The sequence below is a fragment of the Platichthys flesus genome, chromosome 15 (genome assembly GCF_949316205.1).
Source record: "Platichthys flesus chromosome 15, fPlaFle2.1, whole genome shotgun sequence".
NCBI classification, from domain to species: domain Eukaryota; kingdom Metazoa; phylum Chordata; class Actinopteri; order Pleuronectiformes; family Pleuronectidae; genus Platichthys; species Platichthys flesus.
Window position 1 is genome coordinate 13,198,445 of NC_084959.1, and position 13,501 is coordinate 13,211,945.

The window sequence follows — 13,501 nt, forward strand, 5'->3', positions numbered from 1 at the left end:
TCCAAGTACCTGCTCTGTTTCAGCCCACACCTGCCTACTTGGCGTTGTCCTTCATTTTCTCTGCAAACTGCCTGCAAACATCTTGACACATACAGATTCCTCGGTTGATGTGTTGCTGCAGCCAAGCTTCCTGTTTTACCCTGCAGCCCTCTTTTTTATGCATGGAGCACAGTGTGGTTGCATGTTAACTACAGACCAGCTGTACAGTGCATGACCAAGAGTTCAGTTTATACAGGGGAGGGAAATAACCTGCATGCAACATGTATGATAGAGGCCTATACAGGAAGACGACTTTAAATAAAGGTGGTGGACACAATAACACTGTACATTACAGGACAATGCAACGAGTGTAAGATATGCTGCATCCAACAGCCCAACCTGACCATTGCAGACTTCACAGTGGGAGAATTTATTTCAGGACTATTGAATTGAACTTGAACTCAACTGCACTGATGCTTGTGTTACTGTTTCCACCACCTGCCAACCAGAGCTGGCTCCAAGCAGATGTTCATACTGTAACCAGTGTCTGTGGTGCCCTTTGCAGATGTGAATGAGTGCCAGGACCCCTCGTACTGTAAGAATGGGAGGTGTGAGAACACGCCCGGCTCCTTTCACTGTTTTTGCGACCCGCCCCTCACCTTCAGTGCAGCGCTGAAACAGTGCGTCTATGACGGTGGGTAAAAAAAAAACCTAGAAAACCAATTAGCGTTAGCTCGCCTGAGCCTGACTGATCAAAATGAGTTTGGGCTTACGTCGACATCTGCCACTCATGTTGCTCTCTGTAATTCTTCTTAATTTGTGTCCCCATGCAGCCTGTAGTGCTTTTGTGTTACACCATTTCCCCTCTCACCCACTTAATTGCTAAATACCAAAACAAGATACCATAACTAAATATATACAAGGTTTTGCAGGTAAAACGATATCAGAGTATGATCAGTGTCAGCAAAAGTGATTTTAGCCATTTTTCTGAATGTTTTGCATATTTCTCTTTTGTCTGTGTAGTGTTTAATTTAAATGTTATTGTTTTGGTAGAGAGAAGTCAGAGAATGCATTTAAAAGCTGCTCATTTAGTGGAGAATGAACGCTAATTTTGATGTAAGATAAAGATTCACAGTCGTGTCATGTCATGATCATGGCTGCTTTTATATCTGTAATTAACACTGCAGGGCTGTAACAGCGTAACACACATTAAGCAGCAGACACAAGAAGGATTTTGAACACTGTAATACTCATGTTATTTTTATTATTATTATAGAATATCTTCACAATTATAGAAAAACAAGGAAGTGTAATTGTCCCTTATGTCGTCATCGTGAATGCAACACGTGAATCAGCTTCAGTGTAAATCAAACAGCACTAAATACTGCACCCATGTTTTACTTTGGTCTGTTTAAAAGATATAGCAAGAGATCTGGCTTTGAGCATTTACATCAACTTATTGTTGTCCCACTGCAACTCATTCGGGTTAGAATTTCAGGTGATCAGCTCGTCCCCTCTAATAAATATCATGTTGATGTATACCCTGTATATATTATCACACATAAACATATATACTCTACATACGAAACACTGTAAAGTGATGTTCATTGATAAGACTTTAAGGATAATCACATTTTAAATACGGTTCCTTCTTCAAATTAACTGTGGCTTCAAATTAGTAGTTTCATCTTAATCAAATGGACTTAAATCTTTTAATATTTCTATTAATTACATAGGGAATATTTTGTGTGGCACATTCAAAAAAAATATTTCTATAGCTACTGTAGGCTACACAGATATGTATTGTATTATTGGGCCGACTCATTTCTGCACTTTTGCAGCTGCATATTTGGAAAAAAGCTCCTGACCTCTGTTAACACCAACCTGTAACACAGATTATAAAGGGAGCAAGTTAATTTTATGTACTTAGTGGTTTTTGCTACTTCTGCTTGATAAACAACATTTCAATGTTCAAATCCTCAGCATGCAGCAGTTATGGAGAAAGTCTTAAAATAGTGTATGTGTATTGATGTTTTAATTTTTTATAGATTTTTCATCTTCAAATGCTGTTAACATCTGAAATTACCTTTAGCTGTAAAGTTATACATATACCTACTATATATTTTTCGTGCATTTTCTCCACTGGCTTGCATGGTACCGTTTTGGTTTTCTGACTACACAATTCTGACTCCATTTATGTCTTTGTTGTTTTTTTAACCCAGATCGCACTGCAGCCCACAAGGACGTGTGTTTCCTGCAGGTGGACGAGGGCTTGATCTGCAGCGACCCCAGAAACGGCATGGTGGTGACCTACTCAGAGTGCTGCTGCCACTACGGCCGCGGATGGGGGCCCGAGTGCAACACGTGTCCAACCAGACACTCGGGTGAGCAAGCCGCTGTCCCGACTGACACGCTCAGCTTTTCCATTTTGCCTTAAATCTAAAAATGTCTCTTCCTTGTGCTCAGAGATGTTCACTCGTTTATGTGAGATGCATCTGGAGACTGAGTCAGATGGGGAGCAGGATTTCCTCGCTGCTTTCGCCAACTACAACCCAGGTGGAACCACACACCATCTATGCAGTCAATATTTTATATGAAATTCTAGGATATATGGAATTAAATGAGCTCTATATTAAATCAGCTTATGACTTATATCCCACATTTTCTCTTTTGTCCTGCCTGTGTGTCCAAAACAGGCGACAGCTCAGAGGAGGATTCAGATGAATGTAGCTGTGCAAATGGACGCTGTGTCCGCTCCTACCTGGGCACCATGTGTGAATGTAACACAGGCTTTAGGAGGGACCACTCACGCACCCGCTGTATAGGTTTGTACTTTTTCATGAATACAATCCTTCACTAGACTAAAACTACAATATTCTAGTGTTTTTATGTTTTTATGCCGTCTTTCTGTTCCAATCTTGTGAACACGATATCTCAGAAATGACTTGAGGGAATCAAAGGTCAAACGTCTTGGACAATGTGACCTTATAAAACATGTTTTTGGTCTTGTAAACGCATCATCTTTGGAATGCCTCGAGGGAATTTCTTTAAAATTTTGTAAAAACGCTCATTTGGACTAAAGGATTAACTGATTCCAATTTGGCCGTCAAAGGTCAAGGTCCTTGTGAACATGTTTTTTGTCTCGTTAAGATGTAATATTGAGAAGGCCTCGAGAGAATCCTTTCAGATTGGGCTAAAATGTTCTCTTAGACCCACAGATTAAGATTTGGTGGTTGAAGGTCAAGGTGGAGTCACAAAATATTTTTTTTACCGCTTGAAAAAAAAGGAATGTAGACTGCAACTGGCTGGGGGAGGATTTGAACCGCAGGGTGATATGAATTGATTATTGTATTTCCAGGACCGTACAGTTGCCCCAACACTAATTAGTTTATGTATCAACCTTGTATTTATCACCATTGAGCATTGTTTGATTTGCTGTCTTCCACAGCCTAATGAGTGCTCGTGTTCATCTTTTTTTCAGACATCGATGAGTGTGCGGAGCCAGGGGCACACGTCAGTCCTTGTAAGAACGCTCGCTGTGTCAACACCGCCGGCTCCTACAAGTGCTTCTGCAAGTACGGCTTCGTGGCCACACGCCGGCCAAACATCTGCCTTCGTCGCAGGACTCGGTAACCTCTGCGTGTCCCTGTGTTTATGCCCGTCGGAAGTTTGCAACACACACACCATTACCCCACACATGCACCTCCGTCTCTCAGAACAAACATGGGACTGTGTGTAGTGTGTGCAGTGAACCTTAACAAAACGCGCTCTCATCCGGAGCCTGATTGTAGGAAGGGCTCATATGATAGAACATAACATATCGATGTCAAAGCGATTTTCACCCCACCATTTCACATTTAAAGAGATTCAGACAAGTTATATGTTTGTTTAGCTGTTTGTAATTATTGTTTTTTTAAACTGTTCTGTTAGTATACATTTTGCATTTTTGTAATTTTCTTCATCTTTTAATTTACTTATTGCATTGATCTTTCAACTCTTACTTTGAAATGCTGATGTCAAGCCCTCTCTTGTTTTAATAAGGAAATATTTTTCTACCACGTTATCTGCTGCAGCCCCTTTCATATTTGTATACGTTTAAATGATATGATGACATTTCCCTCTACATTCCCATAAGTCAACAAAATGTTCAATTCTAAACTTTTCTAACCACACACTTTTGATTTTTGTGTTATTGTACATTTTGTCAGTTTCTGTAAGAATGGTCCCTGTCCCACCCCTTGTTGTTGTTAATGTTGATGTTGTTTGATATGAGAAGGCTGAAGTGTTTGTATAAATTGACATGTACACTTAAGTTTTTGTTAAGCCAGAAGGAAAGGATGCACTTAGCAATACATGTAGTGGGAATATTTGCTTATTCCAGAAATCCAAGAAACGTTGAAACTCATTGACATTAATGCTGAATCAAAGTATTTAGAAAACCAAAGACGCTGTTCCGATGAGAAGAATTGAATTTAAAAAAAGATGATTTTCAACCAGTCATGTCTTTGTTGTTCTTGTGTTTCGGAGCATTGTGTCGTTCACTCATACTGTGGCTTCAGAGATAATTCAGACAGGGAGGTGGCGGAGGAGCCAGCGGTGACAGAGCCTCTGCAGAGACAAGACAAATTGCTGGAAGCACCACGCCACTCCCAGCAGCTCTCCATCATAGAGGCCTTCATGGTGCAGCGGATAAATGGAAGTCACTTTGCTGCCAAAGACTCTTCTACTAAGTAGTGACTTGAGGTTCTGCATACTTTTTTAAAAGAGATATCCGTTTTTGATTTTAATAAAGCTGTAAAACATTTTAAAAACCCATTTTCACTTTGCGTCATGGTTACTTCTGCCAAGGAGTTTCTGTTTCCGTTTGGTACTTAGAAGGATTAAGCTAAATCTAATCTACAATTTCCATGATATTATATAGGGAATGGCGTATGACCCAAGGAAGAGTCTGTAAAGGTTGCGTCAAGCTCTGGATCACTGGTGAATCCAGGAATTGTTCAACATTTTTGTTGGTTTCTAAGAAAGAAAAGAAATGGATCTTGATGTAAAATAATGATATATTTTGAGTGTGAGCAAGTTGGTGCAGCTCCAAATGAAAATCTAGATTTGTTTAATTTAAATGTTTCCCAAGATGACTCTTGGGCCTGGTCTAAGGATCAACTCTACAGAATGACAAGGGAGTTTGTTTTTGCTTATAACTGTAATTTACAAATCTACCACAGAAGAAGAAGCAGAAAGGGTAGTTAAACATGCCCTCTTTTCTTCTATATAAGCTCATTGTGATTGTGTTAAGTCATCCTGTTAGTGCATGTGTCTTTCTGCTTGCTGATTCAGTGCAGGTTTATCAATGCTGACAGAGGAATTAAAGGGTAAATGCTGATCTCTGTGTAGTCTGGGGGCAGTGAGACGTGTGGAGGAGTGAGGGTTGGGTTTGTTTTCACCAAAACCTTGGACGTCAGCCTTTAGCGTTAAGGGTTTTCCTCAGGTACAGGTGTGGAGAGGGACTTCAGTGTGACTTAATCAGAGAACTACAGCAGTTACAAATAATAAAAAGTAGTAGCTCAGTTTTTTTCACCACAGAAGACAATACCCAGCTGTAGAACACCACCATCTTGTGGCCTCTTTGTGTTGCTACAGTTCCTGCCAGCAACACAAGCCAGTGTTCAGTTTGGTGGAGGTCGAAAGCAAAATCCAGAGTCAGCACCATGATGCCGTGTTATTCATTAAGAGGATGACATCGATGCCACTGAATCCAGCTGAGACTATATATATCTATGTTAGAGGACGTCACCGAAAGGCCCAAATTATCCAGCTAATCTGTGAACCCTCCGTATAAAGTCAGTGTCCAGATGGTGACACATATATGACATAATGTGCATACAATTATATTCATACAACACATGATGTCAGCCAGGTTACTGTGTTTCCCCACAGGCGGAGCATCCGTTTGTGGAGGTTGGCCCCTGATCAGTGAGGATCGCATACTGGTGGAGCTCTGCATCCACTTTCAAAATGACAATCAAAGGAGCTGTAAATGTCAAATTCTAAGTAAGGCATCAGTAAAATCCCTCTGTTGTGATTTGATTCACATCAAGTCTCTGATTCTTAATAATAAATCTACTTGTCGAAACCTTGGTAAACAGCTCTCCCTCAATCTGTCAAGTGCAGGGTGGCTTTGATGGCATCACTTAAGTGAAAATGAAACCTGACTTCCTATCTATCCTAGTCAATCAGCACTTAACTTAATTTGTAGGCTGATTGAATTTTGAGTTTAATTTTGTCCAAACATATTTTAATATTGAGTTTAATTATTCACTGGCTAGTGAAAATCTTATACTAAACTACAGATGTCCTTATTCATCCATACTCTAATTCCAGTTCCACACAGAGTAACACAGTTATTTAGTGGTTTAGTATCAACAAATTAGAATGGCACGCAGTAGACATACTTCAGCTTAGGCCCAACATTCTCCTTAAATTTAATCAAGCTGCACCAAATTTCACACCCTCAGAGATATCAGTCTCCTAAATATGTCTGATGTTTTCCATTAAGAATCATGAATTATTATCAGGGGAGTCAGTGGAAAGTTAAAATGATCAAATGCAAGGTTTCCAAACCAGGGTTTAATTGTTCTACCTCGTGCCCCACCTCTTCACAAAATGTCCTATGGAGGCAGTAGAAATGTTTTAAGAGAACATTTACAACCCACACAAAATATCAGCGGTGGTATGTAACACTATCTGTCCCACGGTTTATCAGTTAATCCACCCGGAAAAATATTAGTCATCCATCAGAGGATTTTTTTGTTTTATTGCTTAAATTTGTGTCAATGTACTGTCAGGTGTATTCATAAAATCAATAGTTTTCTTCATTCTTTCACATTTCAGGCAAAAAAGCGATTTTATATTTTCTGAAATGTTGCATATCCTAAAGAGCTTCCACTAGAGGGAGCTGCTGGTACTGGTGCAGCCACTTTGTGAACATGTTTTCTGTTCGTCTTCACTGTCATCATGTGTGCAGCATGGTGAAGTCATCGCTCATGGAGGAGAGTATATTTTCTATGTAATGACATAATCCATGAGATAAGAAGCTATTTAATGGGCTTTTATGTCCATGAATGATAAACAAATGACTTTTTACACACTGAACATACACTGCAGAACATGATGAATGAAGCAGGAACTTTTACACATCACTCATTTAATCATTCCCAGACCTTTACACACATATAGTAGACATATAGTATAGTAAAATACATAGTATATAGTAAAAAACAGAACAGTTCTCATCAAGTAATTGAGCACTATCACTTCACTATGTTACACTATACTGTCTCTTTTGTAACATACCACTTAAATTTACAATAAAAAAGAGGAAAACTCACAATTACAATTAAATAAACTTTTATTTCTGTCAATTATTAGTTCTGGAAAGCTCTTTCGAAACATTTCTGCTGAGTTTGGTGCAATATAATGATCATAATAATTAATAGAAGGATAAAGTATAACATTTTGAAAGGTGCCAGTGACGTTATATCAACTTTCATTCCTCTGTCAAATGTGCAGATGCTGCAGGTCTGTTTTAGACTGGCTGTCACTCCTGTTGTGTTTTATTCTAAACACTATTATTTCCCACCTGCGAATCCTCTCAGGCAACATATGATTGAGAGTAAAGCATTATCATGTGATTTAACAATGTTAGCTGCATGTGAAACAGCTCTTCTGCTGATTTTCCGGCCAACTAATGAGTGTCATAACTCACTAAGCTGCCTGTCTGACTCCCTCTGAGGAAATCCAGATCTATACACAGTCCTCATCCTGTGGGCCCATTGAGTCACGTTGCACCATAGTGGCACCACAGCTCCTCACTGTCCTGGTTTCATTCTGTCGAATTATTGTATAATTTTAAACTGGAACAGCAGGGTGACCTCCAGCAACTAGTTTAGGGAGGAAGTGAGATAAGAAAAGGGACGGGAGAGATAGAGGATGAGCAAGAACCATGACAGAAATAGCCCAGTTGTCCTTGGGAGATGACTCGAAAAAATGGTAGGGGGATATAAATACCTGTTATTAGGTCACATTGACCGGAGTATAACCCGCTGGGTCCTGATGGCTGCAGTCTTCAGCTACCAAACTTTCTTCTTTCTTGGTTAAATAAAGCTTTGGAAGATGGGGATCCAACATGACATATAACAAGATAATGATAATGTATGTTAATGACTTCCATGTTTCACATCTGTGACTTGGCAAACACACACCCAGATAATCTGCTGTTTTATGACTCCTACACAGCAGTCTCATAAAGATTGACTCACGTTTATCGTTAGAAACATCACAGCATCTTTAGGGCCCTCAGATAGTCACTTCACTTCAGTTCAGTCATCAATATCCATGTTATTGCAGTAGTTGATTTTTACAGCCAAACCTCTGCCAAGGTCCAACAGTCTCCCTAAACTCAATCAGGCTGCACCACATTTCACACAGAGGAACCAGTTCTCCAAATGTGTCGGATTACTTTTTTTTTAATTACTTGGTGATTATAGAAAAAGTAAGAAAACAAAACAGACACGCACACACAAAATATCACAATGTTGAATACAGAAAACAAATCCTGCATTCACCCATTTATAAATCCACTCCAAAGTTTAATTGGGTCTTCCTTAGCCCACGCCCCACCCCTCGATAAGATGTCCTGGAAAGATGTGGTTTTTGTGTAATCCTGCCAAATAACGAACATACAATTGCAGAGGAAAACCTGAAATAATAATATATATAAACATAAATACATAAGTTCTAAGATTCATCAATAAATAAACCGCCACAGGCACTTTGAGTTAAGTGAAATGGTTTAGCACAGAGAGATTTCCATGTCTGGACAAATTTGAAAGTGTGTTAGAGTTGCTAATAAGGAAACAAACCCAGTGGGGCCGGCACATAGGGTGGATCAGCTAAAATAAAAGTAGCATGTCAAGATGAGTTATGCTCTTTGAAAAGGGATTTGAATCTGAGGTAAAACAACCAGTCGACTTTGATTGTGTAGTTGCAACTGTGAAAGTTGGATGAGGAAATGCAGTATATTCTATGTTACTGATTACTTTGTGAATGTGCCTTTTTTAGTCAGGCTTTTAACTCATATTTTTGGATATGTTTACTGTGCTGCTCCAGGCCACAGGGACCTGCTGACAGTATCTAGAGTAAACCCTCATTAGTCTTCTTTGAGCCTGTGTATGTCTCTCCCTCAGACACATTAGGGCAGCACACGGACCCCCCTCCATGACCACCAACTGGAGTCATGAATCAGCTTTACGTTTGAGAATATAAGTCACACTCATTATCCTGGGGTAATAAAAAAAAAACATGGAGATCATGTCCACGCAGCTGTGAAGCTGTACAGTCGCACTGATTTTAACAAACACAAGGCACCCCCCGACTCCACCCTGGCCCACTGCAGGCCCTGATGGTGACCCCACCCTGTCCATGTCCCGTCTATAGTGAGCAGACAGAGGGGGGTTTAGCTCAAACTGCTGCAATCTGCAGAAAGCACTGTGCTGGACACACTCTGGCAGCCAGCGGCCGCCTTATGTCCTGCGCTCAGCTCTTTCCCTTTGTCATGGTGGATTGTGGATGAGCTCTCTGCTTGGGTGTGGGCCTGTGCGGACTGGGGCCGGGGGAGTAAACAGGTTGCATGTGTATGTGTGCGTGTGTGTGTGTGTGTGTGGGGGGGGGGGGGTAGTTTGCTGTCAATGCTGACCCACAAGCACACGGCTCAGATGAGTGATTTTTGGAGCCCTGAGGCTTTAGTTTGAGCCCTAATCACTTTACTGTCTTGGATCTGGACAGAGAACCTGATGTGTTTCATAGTCAACCCTCTTGGAAGTAGTTAGTAAATCCACCTGAACTTGAGGTTTTACATTTTGAGGTTGTATCAGGATAAAAGTATTGCTTGTATTTATAACAGCACACATTTGTATATGGGTCCTATGGCTATACAATTAATAAAAAAAAAAAGTTTAATAAATTAAAGACATAATTAGTTACCTAAAGTGGCCCACAGTAGCCTCCACCAAGCCCTAACAGTCTCCTTAAATTCAATTCAACTAATTTATAGATATTAGTTCCCTAAATATTACGAATTTTTTAATCAAGAACCATGAATAATTCCCTGGGAAAACCGTGAAACCACCCTATTTCACAGTGTTAAAAAATGTGTGGGAAATCTTTGATCCAGCCTTTGATTTTGTGGAATTCTGTTTAGTTATTTTATGGGTTATCTTGCTTACAAACAACGAACATAAACCAACAGCCACAGGTGAACGCATAATCTCCTTGGTGAAGGTAATAATGTAACTGAAGTTTTAAAATAAACAATTTAATTATTCAGACAGCAACAAGGCTTTTTAGGTCAGAGTCAAACAGTCGAAAAAATTTACACCCGGGGGAGGCCCAGTGCAACCACAGTCTAATTAGGTGGCCACTAATCAGCATCGCCGGAACAGTTGAAGATTAAGGGCCTTGGTTGATGCCACCTCAGCACTGACACTGAGACAATAAATGTTCTGTGATGAACTTGGCTGACATATAGATTCAAATCCTCAAAATATCTAATCCAAAATATAGTATTTCTGTCAAAACAGACACCAATTTTATGTCCTACCACCAAAACCCCAGGCAATTTTAATTTCATAAATAGTGACAACACCCACTTTTCCCATAACTTTGACTGACAGAGTTAAAGCCTCCCCTCGCCTCAAATATCCATCAACCGCACTGCCAACTACGTCTGTTGACTGAGGTTAAAAAGTCAATAAAATATTTTGAACATTTGATCACAAATTTGATGAAATTCATTGGCACTGCAAGCCAATGATACAGCTGCAGCTCAGAGGACCCCGTCTTCTTGGAAAGCTTCAGCTACAATAATAAGTTTACAGCCAAAATGCAGAACACCGGAACCATGCTAACAACACGGCAAAGCTTTTTCATTACCACTAACTGCTTATAATGAGTATATGCTATTTTACAAACTGCTCAGTCCTTCCTAAGAGACCCATCATCCCATAAATCCCTCACCACTACCACTTTGTTGGTTCAGCTACACCCATACTCACAGATACACACCCTGCAGAGAACACAAATATAAATTCGGTGATAGAGTGTGGGTACCTTGGCAAGTGTCGCTCTGCAAGACACCCAACATCATTTTCTCTCCAGAGGGTCCAGATCTCCTCGAACTCTAATCGTCAAATCACTGCTCACATTATAACCCACTGTGTAACAGAGAAAGACACAGGGGGGTGGGGGGGGGACACTTCTCCTCGTCCAGAAGCTTTCTTCCAGGGGCTTTATGAATAACCCAGATCTTGATGACTTGCTCGGTGGCACACACACTCGCCAGGTGCTGCACGGAGTCTCAGGAATAATTCAGTGCGAGAGCAGACCCTCAGAGGGAAAAGGCTGGAATGAACATCCTGATGAATCAAGATGGGAGCAATTGTATATTTTATTGTCTCAGGATGGTGGTGCAGTGGTTGGCGCTGCTACCTCACAGTGATAAGGGTTATGTGTTCAAACCCCAGCTGGGATTGTGTATTCCCAGTGCGTGTACGCTATACAGCCTTTTCCTATGTGGTCCAAAGTCACAGACCCTCAAGGGAGCTACAACTTATGGATGGATTGATATTTTGACACAATAGAAAGTGACAAAGAAGGTGAGATGCTTCAGTGAATAACACTGTGATCCGACAGTATCATGTATGTGTATAGTAGGATATACAGTATGCATGAATATACAAAGCCACTAGGGACTTGTTGTTCATGAATTCTTTATTGAGTCCCTAAAAAAAATCCCAAACTGTTATAAAAGGAGATGCCTGGAGACTTTGACGCTTTGAGGATCAGGGAGACATTTAAGTGGGCTTTGAATGAGGATGATGCATTCTTCAATCAAATTATCCTTCCTTTTTTGGGGGTTCTATGGTTTTATGTCTGTCCTCATATGCAACTGCAGTATCCCTGTTTTTTTGTCCAAATTCCCAAAGAAATTAGATGTACACAAGTAGATCATTCAAATAGCATCAAAAACTCCCTCTATGTAGAATCCTCCTCGTTTTGAGATCCATTACCTCTTTCTACTTCAGGTCATCTTTATCCTTTGATATAGTGGCTGAGGCCTGGGGCGGTGGGTGGAAGAGGGTGAGCGAGCTGTCTGTACTTGTATTCTGTATTGTATGTTGGCTGCATGTTTGGCAATTTTTGTAATTGTGTTTATGGGACTTCCTAGCAGGGGGGGGGGGGGGGGGGGGCATAGGCCTCAGCTAAAATCTGATTGGCAGCTAAAGATCTACTGTCCTGTCAGTAAAAAACACTGTCACTTACTAACAACAACAAATGTGACAATTTCTATATTTTTTTTTACTGTGATGTTATCGATGTCTGCTACTCGTCAGTGGTGATAGAACTTCACAAAGCATTGAACTATAGAGCCAGGTTCAACCCTTCTTTTGGGTCCCCTGGAAACATGTCTGTCATCGCTTTAACAAATCGATGAATCGTTGTTGTCTATTTTTTGTGTTTACTTAATTTGCAGTGCGTTGAGCTCTCTCTCTGCCACCCTAGAGTGTACGATGCTTTAGCTCTAACAGCAAACAAGAGATCAGCCACCGTGCGTGGATGTTAGGACACTTAACTGGCCCATGATTTAGGAAAACCCTAGATCCGCCACTGCGCCCCCTTCGAAAATAAGATGGGGGGGCTCTCATTTCAATACATTCAAATCAATTCAATGTATATTGTAGTTTTTCAACGCTGCTCTTTGTAGCGTGCAAAGACAGAGATTGATTTTGAAAGGAGCTTTTTTTGAAATACGAAACACTCCCTCTGTTTTCTTAGATGCTTTAGCACCAGGGACAGCACCACACACATACGCACACACGCGCGCGCACACACACACACACGAGCGGAGCATCTTCCTCCCTCGCTTATTGTTCGGAATACAGTGAGAAACGAGGGCGGTGTTTCCCATGTGACTGTGAGGGGTCAGCAGCACCCACCCACTCCACCACCCACCTTCCACACACACGCGCTCCCACACACCTCTACCACCACCACCACCTCTTCTTTCTTCTCCCTGTAGAACAGGAGCTCGGGCAGCGGGAGTGTGCGAGGTACGGTTCGGCCCTTCGGATGCTCGGCGGCGCGGGGAAGAAGCTGCTCCTGCCGCTGCTGCTGCTGCTGCTGCTGCTGCGGATATCCGCCTCTCACCTGCTGCCTCCTGGACGCGGGCTCGTCGTGTCTCCTCTTCCTCCCGGCGCGGTGAAAGCCAGATAGACAGACTGAGCCAGAGAAGAAAGACTGCTCCCGGGTTTCGTAACGCTCTGCACCGGTGCTAGCAGCAGCAGCAGCGGCGGCGACGGAGGGATTCGTCATTTTTCTCTCTCTCCACAGAGGATGCGGATTTAACGGAGAAACGTTATCAGCGTCACCTGGGATTTTTTTTTTTTTACCGTTAAAATTCGAATTAGCC

General features: G+C 41.3%; 1 protein-coding gene across 3 annotated transcripts in view; it reads left to right on the forward strand.

Annotated features, from left to right (window-relative positions):
- ltbp3 (latent transforming growth factor beta binding protein 3) overlaps positions 1-4,794 on the forward strand; it is a 35,247-nt gene extending 30,453 nt beyond the window's left edge. For 2 of the 3 annotated variants that reach the window (XM_062406352.1, XM_062406353.1), the window contains exons 25-29: positions 545-673; positions 2,202-2,363; positions 2,446-2,535; positions 2,676-2,804; positions 3,461-4,794. In XM_062406352.1, the coding sequence (XP_062262336.1) occupies positions 545-673; positions 2,202-2,363; positions 2,446-2,535; positions 2,676-2,804; positions 3,461-3,612 (662 nt within the window). In that variant the 3' untranslated portion in view covers positions 3,613-4,794. The remainder of the gene's footprint in view (positions 1-544; positions 674-2,201; positions 2,364-2,445; positions 2,536-2,675; positions 2,805-3,460) is intronic. The other variant, XM_062406354.1, reaches the window with a different exon arrangement.
- Positions 4,795-13,501: the final 8,707 nt, after the last annotated feature.